Below are 20,309 nucleotides of genomic sequence, written 5' to 3'. Positions count from 1 at the left end.
GAATTAGATGTTAGGAATGCAAGACTGGATATCAGGAACAAAAACATCAGCAAAAACATCACAGCAATCAGCAGATATCTAAAAGCAAATAAGAAATGAATTAGTAAAAAAAGAACTTAGAACAAAACAAATCATTGTTTTATGACCTAAATACTATTATGCCTGTAAACTTAAACATTGTTCACTTCTTGTTCCCCTTCTCAAAGTGGAAAATAAAACTACAGAGGGTCTGCAGGGATGGTCAAAGGAGGAAACAACTTTCATGTTAGGAGTGGCTAAGTAGCTACAACTGAAGTGTGTACAATCATGAGCAAGGTGGAGGAAAGCAATTAATCATTGTCTTTCATTCTACAGGAAGTAGAGAATTGAAGAGGTGGCAGCTTAAATGCAAGCAAACATAGCACAACATTCAGAAACTGTAAAAATGTTTTCAACAGAACATTGAGTGCTGCAAGTTTGCATAGGTTCAAAAGCTTATGATTTTATAAATTCAATAAATTCATGGAAGAAAAATCCATCAGAGGTCATTAACTGTAATGTTACCATATATTTCAAGAAGCCCTCGAATGTCTAACAACTTAGGAAACAAAACTTTTTCCCAGTATGTTCTTCCAACTCGATGTTTGTGCCCTGTTGTCTTCCTGTCTCTTTTGGCATCTGCTGTTCACTATAGTCAGTGGAGGTCTAAAATGACTATAAAGCACTAGTAGTTTAGGCTGACACTGACAAATGTCAGAAAAACCCTCAGGCAGAATGAGGTAGAGTGCAATGTTTAAACATCACACAATGTTACTGTTTTGTTTTTTACCATGTGAATTCACTGTATGAATTTGATCTACATTTTAATCCATAAAAATAGTAGCTCATAGAAAAGAAGTATAGGTAAATCTAATCAGAAGTTCAGAGTTTATATCTAATGCTGGATGCAGGATAGAAATTATAATTTCTGATTGTTTAATTTAAAACTACTTCCACTCTAAAGCTATTCCCACTAGAACATAGTATGCCTCTGCAACGTTTCATATTATGAGTCCTTTGAATTTGTGGTTTATTTCAGCTGGTTCTTTCAAGGCAGCAGATAAGTTTCTCACATTTTATATTGCTGGTGTCAGTGATCAACACCATTACACACACTGCGGTGAGGAATAAGGGCAATAATGTACATTCCTAAAATACAGAGAGGCTGTAGTGCTGCAATAAAGTCCTCCTTTCCAAGGTAAAAGTCAGAACAATGATCACAGTCACTCCACCCCTTTGAAGAGTGCTTACAAAGTTTCTAGAAATATTTCTAGCCTTAAAATTGTTGCCTTCCCCTGTGGAGCAAAACAAGCCTGAGAATGCTGTACTCTGCTGTCAGTGTTTCCTCTTGGGTTGGCAAAACACAGCAGCCTCGAGAACATTGTCATAGATTATTTTTTAGATCCTGCAGGCATTATAATGACACAGACTAATGCAGCAGCTGGAAACGCCAGAGAAATTGAGAGACTCTCAAGTGGAAAATGAAACCGCAGATGTGGGGGATGTTGAAAATCAGTGGCTGCTTGCTAGCACTCAGTTACTCTGCTTGAAGCCAAATACAGAGACTGCATACCTTCCCTCCCCTTCCTACCACACCTTCCTAAGTACAGCAAGTATGTAAAGCCCACTAATACCTGCAGATCAGAAAACAGTAGGTAATTCTGTGCACCAGAAGCATTTTCTCTTGTTTGGATTATATTTTTGTGAGAAATCACACAGTGTTTTGAAGTTTGAGTCTTAACTCCTCATACAAGTAGTTTTCAGATACCTACTGTCCTCTGAAAGACTTCTTAGTTTATATCCAAAAAGATTCCTGTAAAGATCTGTACGTATCTTCTTTATTTCTTTTCAGAACATCTTCTGTGTAGAGGTAATCTGTAATTGTCACTAATAACACAAGTATATTCTTGTTCCAATGTTTTGGTGCTTAGCACAGTTAAAATTTTTCCTTGGATTCAGTTTCTTCTATACAAAAAACATGGAAGAACAAGACAGGAGATAGTGTTTCAGCTTTAATTTTGATAGTGTTTATTCTTTGTCATCTTAAACTAACTTAAGCTTAAACTAAGCCCAGATAGAGGATTCCAGTCTTGCACTTATTTTTGGTAGAAAAGGGCCAGATTTTGGGGATTGATTTAATGTATGGCCATTTTATTAGTGTGCTTTTCTGTATTTTATATAGATTGCTCAAGAAACATGATGCAAATGCAAACACAGTCACGTACATACCTTCTCATACGCATACTCCTAGAGGCATTGGGCTGAAATCCGAGTTTCTCTGAGAGCATCCTGAAAAAACAAATGGATTCAAAAATGAAAAAAGATTACATGCTAATAGAGTATGAAAACAAAGAAGTCATCTGTGCTGTTAACCTAAAATGCAGTAGCCACAAGAATCTCATGTATAGTTAGGGAAAGGATAAAATTAGAAAATTTTGAAATATTGTGTGTTTAGTGCTTTGATGATAAACATTAACCAGGGGAGCTGGTAAAACATATGGCCAGTGACATATGTAAAATTAATTAAGACATTAACAGTTGTAGATTGCAAATTTATGCTCACTATCTAATAAAGAAAACTATTTATAGGTTAATTTCATTTTAAAATCATAGCTATTTTGGAGTTGGGGACTGAGGAAGTTAACAGCAGTACAGGCTGACAGGATTTTGCACAAGTTTTTGAAAGGGTGGTGCTCTTTTATGTAAAAACACTTTCATATGAAACACCAGAGTGCGTTCCAACAGACAGAGGGTACCACTATCCTGCTGTGAACAGCTTTCTTGTAACTAACCAGTGTGAAACTGATAGTACGGACTAGCTCTTTTGAATTAGTTGGTTTTGTTATTTAGGAGTCTACTGGGTTGAATTCAGAACCGGGGATGTGAACTCCTAAGTTACAAACCACCTTTGAAGATCGCCATTTCTGGCTTGCATGCGTGTTTTAATTTCAGGTAACAGAACAGCATTTTTGAGTCTCTAAAGTTAAGAACCAAAAATTAAGCTGTTTAGAACTTTATAGTGGTTTAAGAATGTGAACTGCTTCTATTGAATTCTGATGGCTGACAAAATTCAAACTGCAATAAATAACGTTTGTCTGGCGGTGCCTGCAGTCCAGAAATGAAAACTAAGTGCACACTCAGGGTGGCACTGCCCATGCCATGTACCCCACACACTATGGGGGTGATAATGCACGTGTTAGGGGACTTGCCTGCACGTGGACAGTGGCTATTTGTCTAAGAAGTCCAGGTGGCTTAAAAAGTGCTGCTCTTCAAATTACTGAGCGTTCAGTAATCCTTGATTAAGCTTTTTAAAAACCCAAGCGCAACAGTTAACAGCAGTCCTGCCAAAAAGAGTGGAAGGCACAGCTGTGATTGTCCTGTTGATGAAGCACTGCTTGGTAAAGAGACAGAGCCAGGAATACTGAGGTCCAGAAATACAGTAACTTTCAGGGGGATATGTGGCTGCTCAACGATGTTCACAAGCGACCTCTGATCTATTGTTACCACTGATGTTCTGTTCACTTACCTTGGCTTTTACACCTCTACAGTGCTAATGAAAAAAGTGAGTCTCGTGCAAAATACATGCCAGTTCATGTTCCTTGCTAACAAAGTCAACAAAACTTGAAAGCAGGTTTTGAGAGCACACCTTCCTTGGTTTTTCTGTCTGTCATTTTAGAGTAGCTATAAGGAACTTTCCTGAGAGTTGCATTAGGAAATAAAAGTATCTTACATGGAAAGAAGAACCAGTGGCTCCCAGTTCTAAAAAGATACTTGGATAGACAACATGTGTTCATACAAATTTAGGTATTGTCTAATTATAGCCTTAAAAAATACCAAAATTTATAAAACCTAGTAGCCACCTATCAAGTTTGAAGTTTGAGTCTGAACTCCGGGGATTTGTTCTATTTCTTTTTTTAGGAAAAAACCTGTTTCTTATTTTGTGCCCGTGGCTTAGGCTGGCAATGTCAGTCTTTTGTCTCACTGACCCTTTATATAGAGATTGTCATAGATTAATTTAGGTTAGAAAATACCTATAATGTCATTGAGTCCAACAGTAAACCTAACACTGCCAGATGTTTTGCTTGGCACAGAAGAATCTCTTATTTCTGTGAAATGGGTAATTGTTTGTTATCAGCAAAATACAGTTATTTTTCTTGTTACAGGCTGAACAGTCAAAAGAAGAGCAGAAACGAGGTTTAAGTGCTGAGAAATTGATGAGGAAAGCTTCTAAGGATGTGTGCCGGCTACGGGAGCAGAGCCAGAAAGTGCCACTGCAGGTGCAGTCATTCAGGTATGGCCTGTTCTGCTTTTCATGCTTTTTTTAATGTCGTGAAGTAACATGAATTATTTCTAGATATAGTTAGACACGCCCTGTAATATTAGTCAAAAGTCCACACACCTTTGAATTGCCAGAAGCCTTGCACATTTCTAACACAGCTTTAAGTTGGAGTTTCAAAGGACCAGGCCTTGATAACTTGCTCGTGTCAGAGGTGGCAGTGTGTCATCTGAGCTGTGGTGGTGAGGAAGCCGAGGGGAATTTCAGACCTCTGTGTGACATCTGCTGTAGGCAAGGCCTGTGTGTGACTGTTGCCATGGCTCACCTCACCCACAGTAGGTTGACAGTGGGCTTTAAGTCTTGGGATCTCTTCCAGTGATGGCAGGTGCCTGAAGCAAATCACCCCTCGAGGAGAAGTAGAACAGGATACATCTCATCAGGAAACTGTTTAACCACTACTTGTGCTTTGCCCAAGACTTACTATTAAAGAAATATCTTGAATCCCTCCTCCTTTTTCTCTCCCTTCTCCTTTTGGGTTGTGAGAACAGCAACCAATTACTTGAAGCAATTAATGAAGTGTTCTTGCTTAGCATAAGCCAGAATGAATACTTTCTATCTCAAACCTTAATTTTAACTGGTCTAAATTCCTAAAAGGCTGGCCAATAAGTGACCTGAAAGCCACACTTATATATAAAAATAAATATGAATCTTTTGATTGAAAAATACAGTGCTTGCTCTTGAACATAGAAATAATACTGCAAGTTAGTTTGATCTGTTTGTCAGTAACACATTTTTAAAGTTTAAATTTTGGGTCCTTTATAGGAAATTTAAGTCAGCTACTAATAAATATGAGATTTTTTCCTTTTCTAACCATCTTTTGTGAGCAGTTGGAGAAATACATAAACAAGTAAGGGCCTGTGAAGTGACATGTATTGCAAATCACAGCTACAGGTGATGCAGAATCGAAACGAGAGAAAGGAAGGGAGTCCCTCAGCAAAGAACAGCTGAGTTATTTATCTTTAGTGTGAAACTCAGAGCATCTTCAAACAGTTTTCACCTTATTGCAAGTCTTAAGAAAGAGTTTTGGTCAGTGCTGGTCTTACGACAGTCATCACAGACAGGCTGCTGCCTAAATCTACAGGAACATGTAATAGTGCTCAACACATCATTCCCCTGCAAGAAGGGTATTGAAACACTCCATTGTCCTTTATCTTCTAGTCACCACACAACTAGGAGGAGGAATCCAGTTTAGGGAGCTGATTTTGCTCTGAGCTACTATTTTTAATGGGAACTCAAACCTCACCAGTGGAAAACATAGTTCAGTCTTCTGGACAAATACCTCTGGAGGCTAAATTGTACGTGCCCTACTAACTAGACTTGTTACAGTGCTGTGGCCTCAGACTAATCACAGAGAGGCATTTTTGAAGCTCTCAAGAAGAATGACTCTTCTGAGCTTTAATTTTTAAGCCCCTAATACTTATCTTCTGCTTTCTAGCCTGCTGCTAGGCAAGCCTGTTTAAACTTGTTATGCTTCAGTAATTTCTTAGTTCATAGGAGACAGAAATGATAACAGCACAGGGGAAGCAACTGGAGAATGGGCTGACAATTCTGCTTCTCTAACTCTTGCCCAGACACAACAATTCCCACTCTGCCCTTTTCCCATGTCAGGATAAAATGATTTCTTTTACCTTTTCATGCCCCTGCTGAAAATATCATCATAGGAAATTCAGTGACTGAATCAATATTTCAGTCTTGCCATTGCAGTTATTAATGAAATATTGATATTTTTTCTCTTTCAAAATTGGAGCTGCTTTTTTTACATAAATCTGCCTAAGAAGGGAATTATGTCACATGAATGTGACACATTTTTTGTACATAAATTCACCGTGCATTTTCCAAACCTCTACTTTACAGAACTATGCTGTAACATTAGCAACTCTACGGCAGATGACATTGGAGTCGTGCCATAAATGGTAAAATAATCCCATGTTTTCTATTCTAATTTCAGGGAGAAGATAGCATACTTTACAAGAGCAAAGATCAGTATACCAGCCCTTCCAGCTGATGATGTATAATTATGCTTTTTCATTGAAGTGTTTTTTCCATTTGTTCATCTCTTTTCTGATGAGCTTTGTGGTTTCAGTGATGTGCTTTCGAAGATCTTCTATTTTACGTTCACTATTGATATGTTTATTTGTAAAATATAGTGAATTGAATTGTTGTAATCTTAAAAAATGGCAAAAATCCCCAACAACCAGAAAACCAAAGTAGATTAATTCTGGTATACTGATGCTGATTTTGTACAGTTTGTATGTATCGCATGTGTTTTTATTTTGTAAAGATGGAACAAATGAACTAAGGCAGTACTAAGCAAGTATCCTGTTGAACTGCACTGTGTTGAGAAAAATTGTGTTCAACAGACAGTTGTTTATGTTTTCACTATTTTCATGTGAGCAGACTGTGAAGATGGCTGTTTTGCCATACAATATTTTTGTACAAGTGTGACTTTTGTAGTTTAAAGTTAGCCACAAGCGTAAGCTCCTTTCCAGAACACCCAGGCTGCCTCGCGACAGCTGCTAATGATGAACTGCATTCATCACCCACATTGGAATTTTGTTTCTGAAAACAATTTTCTTCTGGTTTTGTTTTTTAGTACTTTGTAGGAAGAGACGGAGTTCAGAGTTTAGTTTTGTGAATGTACAGTACTTTAACCTGCACTAAAAGGTTTCTTGCATCTGCGGGAGAGTGAGAAAGGAAAGGCAGACAAGTAACCCTAAAAACTTATTATGAGACTACCAAAAGGGGCAGCTGCTTTCTGAACGGGATGAATCAAATTCATAATACCAACATTGATATTGAAATAGTTGTATCCACTGTACAGTTAAAAATGAGTTTCTCTCTGTTCACCTTTTGTCCTAGGGGGCTGTCTGATTGCTAACTAGGAATACATAAAGGTGTGTGTTAGGTTTACAAATATGAAGAGGTTTCATTAAAGCATTTGTACCAGGAGAAAAATCTGTCACATGCTAACTCAGTTATCAGAAGTCCTGTTGGTAAGGCAAACCCTTTTTGAAAAAGAAAAGCTCCAAACTCCCAGTCTGCGCATATTTCGGTACAATAAATAACATTTTTTTAAATACACAATTGACCCTGTATTTAGGTGAGGGTGCACAGGTTTAATGAATCGGTGTGAATGGCTTGTTTCAAATTTGTCTTACATGCTTTGCCTAGCAGGCTGCTTCATCAGAAGGCAACTTGGATGCCTTCTCTTAGAAGTCCAGAACATTAGATGTAGGTGGGTTTTTAAGCAGTCCTGTCTTGGTGAAGCAGTTGGGTTCTTATCTTCTGTGGGTACTGTGTAAGTAGGTGGACATTGCAGAGAACAGAATTATTTCATTTTCTACTTAATATATTGCATTCAGATGTATTTCATTCTCTGGCTAGTTTTCTTCCTCGGGGAACAAGCCACGTTGCATGGACTTCATCTTTCAGAAATGCTATAATTACTTGGTGAGAAAATGGAAACAAATATAACCACAATATGGTAGCAGCTGTCTTAAATTCAAAGTGACAATTCTGTGATGAGAGGTCTATGTAACACCCAAGGGTTTTCTTATGCACAAATACATCAGTTCAATGAAAAGTGTAGCCAAACATGCTATTTTGGGCAAGATGACTGATTGAACATCCTTTATGAATGCCCCATCTGTTTTTTGTGTCTTGGGTTTGAGATAACATTCGTGTTTGAAAGGTCAATTAAAAAAAAAAAATCTGGAATTATTTAATGTAGAGGTGAAATGATGGTTGACAGTTTCAACTTCTCAACTTGATTATATAAGTTGTTTGTAGAATGATATTTAGAGGTGTACTTTATGATTTTTCTTTTATTTATTTACAGTCTTATTTATGTTCTGTTTAATATAGTTCAGTTCTGGTCATAAAAATATTTGACATTAAGAATGCTATTGTGAAAAATACTTAGAGCTGTCTAAATTCTTGCCAGATTAGCTGGTTTTCCTCACATGTTGAAGAATTTCCAAAAAAAAGTATTATTGTCTGATTTGTAAGCATGAGGTGAGGTCAAAACTTAAGTATTGCTGGCTTCAGCTTCAAAGCTCATTTGAAAATGAGAGACTTATACATATTCATGCTCTTAATTTTCCAGATTGGTAAAGTTGTACATATTTATAGGCAGCTTTTAACAATTCTGGCTTTTTGGGTTTGTTTTGTTTTTTTTACTAATTCAGCTTATTCACACTTGAAACACTCAATCGAATAAGCTAAAATACTACATACAAATAAGCTCCCATCAGTTTAAAGTTATAAATATTACTGTTAAAGTGGAATTTACTCTGCACAGCAGGGTATAACGAATGTAATTAGTTCTATTGCCAGGTACCAATGTCACTGCAGTTGCATATATGTCAAAATTAAATATTACTGGTACAAGAATATTTAGCCAAATGAGCAAAGTTTAGCAGAAATTGTAATAGAACACAAATCAAATAATTTTAAGATTATTTTTCTTTTTACTATTGCTATGTTTATACTGTATTAAATATAAAATGCTCAGGACTGAACTAAATATTTAATCAGGTTATATTCTGAATGTGTTTCTGTTCTAATTTTGTCTGTAAGAGTATGCAAGTACATCACATAGATTAACTTGTCTCTGCACTTTTCATGTGTTTCAGTGATTGGAAAATACATTTTTTTTAACAAAGCTCTTTTCCAGACCAGTGTTTTATTTAATTCTTTTATTGCTCTTCTATATCTTTATATGCTCTTTGCAGAAACAGATGGCTGCTACAGCTTTGTCAATGCAAAATCATGGCAATTTATAGAAAGTTCACATCAATCACTGACAGCTCTTAGGGTAAGTTATATAGAAACTGATTCATATACTTGAAGTTAGTTCTTTACATTCACAAAGTAAAAACTGCAACGGCAATGAACACAGTCGACTCCACTGGACAACATCTCAAGATTACTCAGAAATACTGGCTTTCCTTAGAGAGGGAGAGAGAGAGACTGGGCAGGGATACAGGTGGTCATATTATCTCTCTCAGTCTCTCAGAGTCACGATGGAGAATTTTGTATTACATGACATTATGTCTGAGAACATTTAGTTTACTGTAAATGATACCGCCCAGAGAACTTCATTCAAGGTTGTACTGCGTTAGGTTTTTGTTATGTGTGTTGAACTGGCACTACAAACTGTTTCAGAATTAAACTAATATTATTTTTGTGAAAAATACTTTGTTTAAAGCAGGCCCAGTAGGAGTTCTGCTATTTAAGATATGGTCAAGTCTCCATGCAGGCCTAGAGATTAAAAATTTTATACTCACTTATTCTAAAAAAACCTCAAGCCATACTACAAAAGCAAAATCTGCAGTTGATCACATTTGGGAGAAATACAGCGGTGGGTACTACTTAGTAAGAAAGAATCCCTCCCCCAATCTTGTAAACAGTGACCTGCCTGTTCAGCAGATCTTTCTTACTGTAATGCAAGACTAATAAAGCACAAAACCTGATATTTGCCTTTTTTTAAGTCTTCCATTTCCAGTTTCCAGATGTTGTTGGGCATCTTGTATATCTGCCATTGCATACTGCTCTGGTAATTGACAGTCAGATGGTAAGCAGGTTGTGGAGAGGAGTAGAGATCCTCCCAGAATTATAAAAAATCCACCAAACCAGCCACTGAACAGTGCATTCCCAATTTCCCATCTGGGCACAATCTCCAAAAATCCTGGCTTGTAGTGTAGGCAACCTAAGACACAGGGTGTGCAGACATCCACAAGAGTATTCCTCCAAGTAGTGACAGCTGTTTCTTTGGCTTCTGCTCTGTATCCTCCATCTTTAGACAGTCCAGACCAAGACTGGAGATCACAACACTCAGAAATCCTAGTCCATTTGATGTAGACACTAAAATCCTGGAAATTTTGAATTCTAGAAGCAAAGCTAGGAAGGAATCAAAATCTTTTACACTGTTCTTCCTACACCTTGTACTACACAGGTTTGCAGGAGTCCGATGGTCCAAGCTCCAGTACATTTAAGTCTAAGCTGAGTTTTTTCCAGCCTGGTAAATAGTTACAGGTTCTAGTTAAAATCCCTCCTAGCATCAGACACCAGAAATCCAGCAAACTGTAGGCTGTGTCTGGATGCCAAGGTCAGTTTTTGCAGTCACAGAAGCTCCAAACTGCTGGCTTTTCCAGGCACTGTTCCGCTCAGTTCTTTGTCATACTGTAGCAAAAGTTAAAACAATGCTTTATGAAGCATGAAATACTTCTCCCTCTCCCTCCTGCTTTGTTAGCCTGGTTGGTAAACCAGTAGGAGAAGTGTGTGGCCACAGCTGGTTCACCTTTCTTTAGTTTTGGGTTTGGTTTTTTTGTTGTGGTTTTTTTTTTTTTTTAAGAAAAGCATATACTTGGCTTTCCCTCAATCTTCTAAAACATTACAGCAGTTCTGCTAGTTTTGGCATCTCACAGTTTGTTTTCATATTAAATTCTAATACTACATTGATGTACTTAGAGAAAATGATGCTGTCTGCTGTGTGGCAAGTTAAATGTTGCATATTTCAAGTCAAAGATTGCATAGCAGCATATTCCAAACATGAGTGAATGGAGCTTAAGGAGCTGTGGATAGGATGCGTAATGCCTCAAGACTGTGTCTGAAGAAGATGGTGTAACTACTTTTTAAATTAGCATTTCTCAGGCTATTTTTTGTGCATAAAGTATGCCTAGAATAATTTGTATGGGCAGTTTAATGCGGTAGACTGGGAAAACACGACTTGCTGGGTATGAGGCACCCACACCATCACACCCCATGCACAAAAAGCAAGCTGCTAAGCTTGCTACAATTTCAGAAAACTACTGTTTTCAAGCACATAGAAAAACCATTTGATGCAATGCAGGTATTTATAGACTGTTTAGGATAGGAAATCTCCTCTAGTTTGTACATCACTGCATTAGGCAAGTGGAAAATTGAAATAGCGAGTCAAGCTATTTCAAGCGAGGCTCATTTCATTGGTTACATAAAAAAGGAAGCACGTTTTGTTTAAAACCCAAGCTGTAAGAGAACATGCATATTCATTTTCAGGATTTTACAGTGCAGTTGAAAAAGCAAAAGCACCTCTGCTGCAGAGTCTACAAAAATTTCAGCATTCTTCCATGAAACACATTTTTAAGCAGTTCCCCAGGTGAGAAAACACACCGATACCAGTTCATGGAGAAAACAGAGATAAATTTAGGAAATCAGCTCAGTAACAAAGAGTCCTTTGAATTACTACTGGAACAAGCTTCTGGCTTGCACTAGGGTTTGGAAAAGATAGGACAGTATTTCTGTACTGCTTAAAACCTTCCATTTTAAGGCCTAGTTTCAGTTTCCAAGCGTTGACACTGATCCTGCTGTTCTGCTACTGTGTAATGGACTGAAGACGGATGGACTTCAGTGGAACAGATTGTGCAATTAAGTAGGGATCCTCCTAATATAAGACAAAATCCAGCAAGCCAGCCAACAAACAATGCTTCCCCAAAATCCCACCTGGGAACAATATCTGGTATATTCTCATCCCAAAATTCCTGGACTGTGGAATGGGCAACCCAAGAAACTGGGACAATAGCTGTAATCCCCGATATCCAGACGAGCATTCCTCCGAACAGCAACAACCGTTTCTTTTGTTCCTGTTGCCTTTCACCAATTTTCAAACAGTCCAACCCAAATCCCGAGAGCAAGAGGCCCAGAAGCCCTGATCCATTGGAAAAAAACATCAAAATCCTAGAAATCCTGAGCTCTGGAGGCAAAGCTAGGAAAGAATCGAAGTCCTTGCATTGCATTCCCCCTTCTTCCTGCACAACACAAGCTTGCCAGAGTCCCATGGTCCAGATCTCCAGCTCATTCAGTTCCAAGTTAAGGTTCTTCCACTGGGGTAGATAGGTGGTGAGACAGGACAGGACCCATCCCAACAGAGAGAAGAGTATGCCACTTAATTGCATCAGTGGTTGATAGACCAAGGCCATTATAAAAAGCAGAGTCCTGAAAGCTTGAGGAGGAAGGAAGGTCTCCCCAGCAGTTCTGTACCAGCTGCTACCTTGAGTGATGGTGGAAGCTATGATGGTTTTAGTTTTCTGCTTCCCCAAATATAAGCCCTTGCTATTAACCCTTTGCAAGCTCTGAAACACTTTTTTGTTCTTCATGAATATAAAGTTTCACATAAAGGACGAAGGGCTTCACTAAACCATGAGTTAGGCTTTCCGATAAGGATTTGATCTGTTACCTTCCAATTTGCTCGGTAAAATTATATCCCAATGCCTGATGATTACAAGCCTGAGGATGAACAAAGAGGGCTCTATGACCCCTCACCCTAAAACACAACAGAAATCTTTGTGCTTCAATACGGATTAATTAGATTTTAAGTGGTGATAAAGAAGCAGCTCTGTGTGCAACAGGACTTCATTGTAATAGCTAAATTTGAGATTTCAGGGATGTAAATCAAGGCCTTGTAAAGAAAGGTAGACTGTTTGCCTATAATCTTTATTCTTAGACTTCCTCAACATACATAATGGCTTATCTTCCACTGCCCTGTTCTATGTCCCCAGCACTGTAAAAGACGCTTTGTAAAAGATCCTTATGTTTCACATTTTCTACATTCATTTCTTTTAAAATGGGCTTTGTTTTGACAGACTTTTAAGGGGAAAAGGAGACGGGTATGGTGAAAGTACCATAGAAAATGAAATCCTAGACAACCCTCCACCATAATGAACCCGGGCAGATCATCAGCCAGCATAAACTTTACCTGCCCCAGGACTTCAGCAACACCGTGGTAGCAACTTACAACAGCTCGGTGTCCCCTTTCCTAAGGCCCAGGTCCCAGATGGCACACAGTGTATACACTTAGTATCTATATCAACAACATTTGGCACTCAATGCTCCCAGGGCCAGGAATGCCTAGTACACCCTTCTGATCAAAGCAAGATACCATTATGCCATTATCCCATTAGGAAACCCAGCTTTTTCCTGCTCTCATGTCAGCTACACTTGTGCATGTCTACAGGGTCAGCAAGGTCATCTGTTTGCTGTTCCGCTCCCCACATGTAACAGCACAGCCTTTATGGGAGGGAGCGGGGTGAACACACACACATGTGTATTACCCAGAGGTGTTTTCTAGTCTTTCTTGACATCATTTTCTAGATGCGATAATGTACACATCTGTATATTTTCATTATCAGTTGCATAAAATGGATTATGTGATAGGAAAACATAACACTGCTTTTGAAGGTTTCCAAAATCTGAAAGAGGATTATCATTAAGAAATACCATTGTGAGAAGATCTCTTCTTCCCCATTTCTGTAAGAAGTAATTTCTAACACTTGTTTTTTCCCTGTCACGAGCTGTGAAGAACCAACACAGGGAAAGATGATCTATTTCCCTTTATCTTGTGTACCAGCCCAGTCCAACGGCTTTTACTTGGTCAAAAAATTACCATGCACGAGAGCAGGAATCACCAAGGATATAACTGATAACTGGGAACAAACTGATGCAAGCCATGCACAAGGAAAAGAAGACAGACCAATCCCACATTCATTCCTTCATTCATACTCCAGATTGTATTTTCAGATTTGGCAGTGTTGTTTCTCTCCCCTTCTCTGCTAGAATGCTAGTTCTGGAAATCATCACGACTTTCAATGAGAATCTCCATAACGCCATTTGAATAATTTTTGAGATAAACAACCACACTCGAAGAGTGGTTCTGCTCCTTCAAGGAGCAGAAAGTGTGTTTATCTCACTTTAAAAATCACAGTTACCAACAGACTGTTACTGGAAGCCTGTTGCATTTGTCTTGACTTGTGAACATTTAATATTTTCTTCTCTGCTCTTAATTCCAATGCTCAATATAATGTGAGAGCACAGGATCAGGCATGTGAAGTCCATTCATTTTTCAAATGTTGATTGCAGCTGGAACAATATGCCAGCCTTTAAATTTTAGATATCAGAAGCATTGGGAGTGCTGCATGAGTAAGATCTGCCAATTAAGTTCTGCAACTTACTATTAACCATGCATTAATTTAGGGCAACAAAGCTTCCTTACAGTATCCTGGATGAGATTATATATAATCCTTGTGTGATTATATATAATGTATATTATATATGGGGGGGTGAACACTTCCCTTACCACCAGGATAACAACAAGGGTCTGAAATGCCTTTGCTTGAAACTTACTGATCTTATGACAATCTCAGATGAACTGGGATATGTACACTCTGGGGTCAGTCACTGCCTTAGTCCAATCTCCCTTGTCCTTTTTCCACATTTTTCCTACCTGCTGTTATTTCTTCTTTTCTCTCTCATCTAAAAATATCTCATTCTCAGAATAATTTTATTTTCGTAGACTTGTGCCTACACAGACAGTGATATGTCAGAGTTACTATGAAACCTAGGGGCTAGAATTGGGCTCCCATCAGTTTCTGCCCTGCTGCTCAGGGTAATTTGAAACACAAGCCCAAGGTTCGCTGTTAATAATGCCATGAGAAGAAACATCTGCCGACATCTGCACAGCCTGAATCAACGGATCATCTCAAGGGGTTTCGGTGGAGATGGCCACTGAAAGATGCCCCCCAGGCTGGTAGGACAAGCAGGGACCTTCGCAGCCAGAGCCAGGGGCCCACGCACAAGCGAGCTGCCCCAGGACAGCTCTGCCCCTTCTCCTCTCCCTGCTCACCTTGCCGGCCTCTGCAGCACAGACTGTGCTTGTCCAATGCAGGCTTGTCAAGGAGGAAAGGAAGAGCAGGTACAGCTATCACTGACCAGTGTGCTTTCAGGTAAGGAAGGTGAGAATGAATCTTAGAGGAGGGTTTGAGTGGGTTTAGAGCAAATATTTTCCTATTCTTTTTTCCTATAGACTTTAAAGCCTGATGTATGTAACATACAGCAATACCGCCCTACAGAGGCTTAAGCAGCTAAACCAGTCTGAGCCTGTAGGAACTGAGGTGCAGAGAAGAGAACCTTCTGGTCACTTTTTTAGTGCCTGCCTCATGCAGGCCAGCAGAGACTCTCCAGAGCATCAGCCCCCCTGAAGTCAGGCACTTGTCACAGACCCGCAGAGTGGTACATCCTTGCACTGGCTCCTGTTGCCGTATGACTGTTTCAGCAGCCAGTTCTGTGAGACACTGAGGTTTCATACCTCATGTTACAGGCAATGATTGTGAAGAATATAGCACAGGGCACAGTCAGGTTCCTAGAGGCTCAGGAGTACTTTTTAAAGCACTGGAGATCACATAATTCATTCAAACTAGCTCCAAGCATCATTTTGCAAATTGATTTTCACTATGCTAAAGGGGAATAGGGGTGGTCAGCATGCATATAATTTTATGCAGTAAAGTGCCTTAAATTTTTACTCCCCATAAAACCATTTCAGGTTGAATAAAAGGATTCTGAATCTCATTACAAGTATTACATAGTCCCTCAAAAGCTACACTAACTCTTCTGGGAACCTCCATGGTGAGAGATGGATACACTAATACTTTAGCAGCTGGGAAGAGTAGTAGGGAATTATTGTCTTTACACAGCTCTGCAGCCCACACAATTATCCCAATGTTTTGTGGTCAGCATAAGAGGAAAAAAATAATCAGGTGCAGTACTTTGGGTTCTGATTAGGTAATTTAATACCACAAAAGCAGTATTATGAGACTGGCTCTTTCCTATACTTTCAGTTCCTTCATAAAGCATAATCATGTTCATTTTGTGGGCATGTTTATTCTCCTTCAGTGCTCCAAAAGTGTGCTCATCTGTGAAGTACAATGATCACCAATAGTATCCCCAGATACTACCATTATTTTCTCTAATCTGAAGACAGTCATGGAGTTCCCTAAACACTTTTTGTTGCTCATTTAAATGCCACGTACTGTCATGAGTCATTCACGGGTCTCTCAATTTTAGATTCCCATTTTATAGATACATATGAAAAAGATGGAAATAAGAGGTAGTGTACAGATTTTCTATGACAATCTTAGATACAGCTGATGAAACTTAGCTGCTGTCAGAAGCTGGCAAGGTAGTGTCTTCAGCATCTTAATACAAGTGAGTTAATTCATTCAGTCTTTTGCTTTCCACATTATTGCTTGAACTGGAAGTTATACGAGTTAGCATTTTCTTACCCAACTAAGAACACATTTCTCTATGTGCTGGAGCTTCTTTGGGGTTTGCATGTCCAGTGTGCTCTTCAGTGAAACCACTGAAACACCAAGAAAAGAACACAACCCGTACTGCTGCTATCCATACTGACTTACTCTAGTCTGCACTTAAGTGTACTTTGACAAAAAAGTGTTATTTGTATTGGTAGAGCCTAAGGTTTCACACAAGGGCCAAATCACCTCTTCTGATCACCCCCTGCCCGGAGCAGGCAGTGAGGACACCCCAGCAGTGCAGCCACTGCAGATGGTTTCACAGCACTGGTGCACCAGGGCTAGCACAGCAAGGCAAAGCTGGGCTGAGCACAGCAGTAGGAGGTGAGCAATCAGCTCCTTCAGAAGAGCCAGGAAAGGGCTGCAGAACCCTCTCACAAGGGAAAAAGGCACAGCCATCTCTGGCCTTCTGAATAGGACCTCATTCTGCAAAAGAGAATATTCCCAGCTTTTCAGTATTGCAGGGACTGCCCAAAGCTGCATACCTTCCCTCTTCAAACCCTGGATATAATTCATTAAGCAACTTTAACAAACCCTGTTATGTATGCAAAAGAAATGTACTTCTGTGATTGAAAGACCTTGCTAACAGTTTCACTTCTGTAAGATTAATCAGAAGCTTGAAATAGGATGTCATGTAGAATTAATGGCAGTTGCACAAGATCTAGAAGAGAAAGGCACTGAAAGAGTCAAGCACAGCAAGGTGAAACTGTTGATTTCTGCTTTAGGGACTTATTCAAAGGTTGAAATGAGAGAGGGTAGATTTGCCATCATTATACTGGAAGAATAAAGAATGCTTTAAGGCTCAGTACTTCAACCTTTGCAGAAACTTTTCCATCACCATCCCAATCCAGACTTCAAAGTGAGGGTTGACTGGGTTAGAAAATTAGCCTTATTCTTCAGGGAACTATTTTTGATATACTGTCCATACAGGAGATTACTGTAAGTATGAAAATTCCTGTCACTTGAGTGATTGGAATGTGATTTCCTTGAATGATGGAAGTCTAAGAAATTAATTTCTGAGTTGTGAAATATGTAGGCCTCTTTATCTCTGTGCATCCCTTATTATGAGACTCTGTTTTAATAGTGTTATATATATTTCTGTAATGCTTTTCATTTAACACCTGCAAACAATTATTGTAATAAGCTTTCTCTCATTCCTTAAGATGTGTTTCTTAATGTCAGTAAACTTATGAGAAATTATTTATAGTACCCATCTGAACTGACATCTGGAATTGTTATTTGTGACAATTGGAATTAGAAAGATAATATAGACTTGTTAACCATAAATTAGAAGACTGTGCACACCTTCTAACAGCAATAGAGCCAGAATGGGAAACGAGTCACAAGAATTTTTGACAAGTGAAGGAAGTGTGGAGCACCTGTGGCATTTTGGTCATCTGCCATATTGAGATTTGGGGGAAGGGAGGAAAGAAGCTTAACAAATTCATGGTAATTGTTTGAAATATGATTGTTCCTTAGGTTCTAGTGGGTTAAGCTGATTTTGCCCTTTAGCTTTCAAGGTGCAGAGAGTTAAGAAATGCAGAAAGTGAAGCCCTTTCCTAGCAAGCAAGCAAGCAACTGTTCTCTCTCAGATTGCATATCTTTTTGGCTGGGAAAAAAAAAAGCTTTTCTTCCCTCACAGTATTACAGGATTTAATCAGGATTTAAGTATCCCCCTCTCAATGAAATCTCAGCAAACCTATAGTTTAAAGAGTTCACGACATCCCGTCACTAACACATTAAAGCATTAACATTTTCAGGATACACCTTACTGCTGTGTTCTTATATACCTAAATATAAACCTTACTGTTGTCTTCTGCCACATTCATCTCCACTCCCTCTCTCTGCTCCCTCTCACCTTCCCTACTTTACATCAAATAAAGCTAAAAGGCCTCTGTCCAACCAGGTTCCCTCAGGGGGGCAGCGAGGAGGGAATCAAGTAAAGATGCTCATGGCTACTCCAGAGGAAGGAACGGATGCAGAGAGGGAAGGTGGGACAGCAGTTTCTCCCTTCATTTCTCCTGCCCTCCCACCAATTGCAGCCACCCAGCAGCACCCTCAGATGTCAAATACTGCCTGCAGAGGTGAAAGGGATGATGCACAGAATCCATTATCACATGAATGCCTCACATAGCACAAAACACGGCGTAGCTGAGAGAAGTGAGACTGCAGGAGTTTCAGTTAATGCTGCATCAGTAGATTGAGATGATGCCTGCCCACGTTCAATATCAACCCAGAGAGACGTAACTGCTGGAGACTTCTAACATGATGCCTCTCCAATAGTTATGTGATAGTTGTTTCTGGTTTAACTAATCAATGATGACCGCATATTGGAAAAGTACTAAGTCTTCTGCAAAGCACTGCATATTTTCCAAACACACCCACATAGAGGTGAAGGTTACCTTTGTGCCATGGATTCAAATATTTAAACAGAGAATACTTCATCCTAAATCAAAGACAGTGAAAAATCTTAGGCTATGAGTGCAAGGAAAAAATTGTGAAGATGATTAAAATGGTTATTCCTCAATATGAAGATAACAAGTGTTCACTTGACCAGACATTTGCTTTCAATTCTTTGGTCTGTCAAAAGAGCCTACTTTTAATTTACATAGTACCCAGGAAGAGATACTGAGAAAGTGACTATTCTGCAATAGACTCATGTCTTTGTATTATTTTGTACAGAACTCCACGAAGACCAAAGGTAACAAACACATTATTTAGGGGAACATATAAAAACAGATATGCTAGTGAGCCTGGCATATATTTGCAAAGCCACAGTCACTAATACAAGTATGGCAGTACTATGCCAGGACAAGCCAAAAGTTCATCTAGCCCAGCAGGAAAAGAATATAACAACATGGTAAGGATGGATTGCTATGGTCTCCACACTACAGTGTTAAAATCTCTGAGCCTGGCTTTAAATCTACATCACCGTGTTTAGTAGCCTCTGCTGGACACCCTTCTCCTATGAATTTTCCCCTGACCCACATGCTTGCTGCACCCAAAGCACCTTACAACAATAACCTCCGCAGTTTAATTTTGGCTTGCATCATTTTATCCCCTGTAGTTATAAACTCACTGCTAGATCATTTCACCTACTAGTCCTTAGTTCTTACGGGATGTTCATTATTCTTCTGTCATGGTTTAACCCCAGCCAGTAGCCAAGCCCTAGGTAACCACTTGCTCACTCCACACCCCCAGGATTGGGAAGAGAATTGGAAGGGTAAAAGTGAGAAAAGTCGTGGGTTGAGATAAAGACAGATTCATAGGGAAAGCAAAAGCCACACACAAAAGGAAGAGGAAGGCAAAACAAGGAATTCTTTCAGCCCTTCCTATGGGCAGGCAGGTGTTCAGCCATCCCCAGGTTAGTAGGGCTCCATCATGCATAACAGTGGCTGGGGAAGACAAATGCCAAAACTCTGAACATCTGCCCCCTTCCTTCTTCCCCTACTGTATATACGGAGCATAACATCATATGGTATGGAATATCCCTTTGGTCAGCTGGAGTCAGCTGTTGTGTCCCCTCACAACTCTCTGTGCACCTCCAGCCTCCTCACTGTAGGGGTGGGATGAGGAGGAAAAAAGTCCTTAACTTTGTGTAAGTGCTGCTCAGTGACAATGAAAATATCCCTCTGCTATCAACACTGTTTTCAGCACAAATCCAAATCACAGCCCCATACCAGCTACTGTGAACAAAATTAACTCTATTGCAGCCAAAATTAGCACACTTTATGATATATACCTCTTTAATATCCTTATGCAGAAGTCTTGTTTATGCTAAAAGATCCTAGCTTATTATATATACAATTACCTCTAAGAAGATGAAAGAGTGGTGA

The 20,309-nt window shown here is 39.2% G+C and overlaps 2 protein-coding genes and 1 pseudogene across 3 annotated transcripts in view; 1 reads left to right on the top strand and 2 right to left on the bottom strand.

Annotated features, from left to right (window-relative positions):
• The window catches only part of WWC2 (WW and C2 domain containing 2), a 98,051-nt gene extending 90,978 nt beyond the window's left edge, over positions 1–7,073 (top strand). For both annotated transcript variants that reach the window (XM_050338177.1, XM_050338178.1), the window contains 2 exons: positions 4,182–4,309; positions 6,303–7,073. In XM_050338177.1, the coding sequence (XP_050194134.1) occupies positions 4,182–4,309; positions 6,303–6,369 (195 nt within the window). In that variant the 3' untranslated portion in view covers positions 6,370–7,073. The remainder of the gene's footprint in view (positions 1–4,181; positions 4,310–6,302) is intronic.
• A 2,734-nt stretch (positions 7,074–9,807) lies between these two features.
• Positions 9,808–10,471, bottom strand: LOC126652166 (claudin-22-like; annotated as a pseudogene).
• Positions 10,472–11,658: 1,187 nt separating this feature from the next.
• LOC126651833 (claudin-22-like) lies at positions 11,659–12,312 on the bottom strand. The gene has a single exon (XM_050338184.1). The coding sequence runs from the start codon at positions 12,310–12,312 to the stop codon at positions 11,659–11,661; it is 654 nt and encodes a 217-aa protein (XP_050194141.1).
• Positions 12,313–20,309: the final 7,997 nt, after the last annotated feature.

Source organism: Myiozetetes cayanensis, unplaced genomic scaffold (genome assembly GCF_022539395.1).
Source record: "Myiozetetes cayanensis isolate MyiCay16 unplaced genomic scaffold, myiCay2020 scf7, whole genome shotgun sequence".
NCBI lineage: Eukaryota > Metazoa > Chordata > Aves > Passeriformes > Tyrannidae > Myiozetetes > Myiozetetes cayanensis.
The sequence above is the reverse complement of the archived record's forward strand: the minus strand, read 5'-3'. Positions and strand labels throughout refer to the sequence as shown.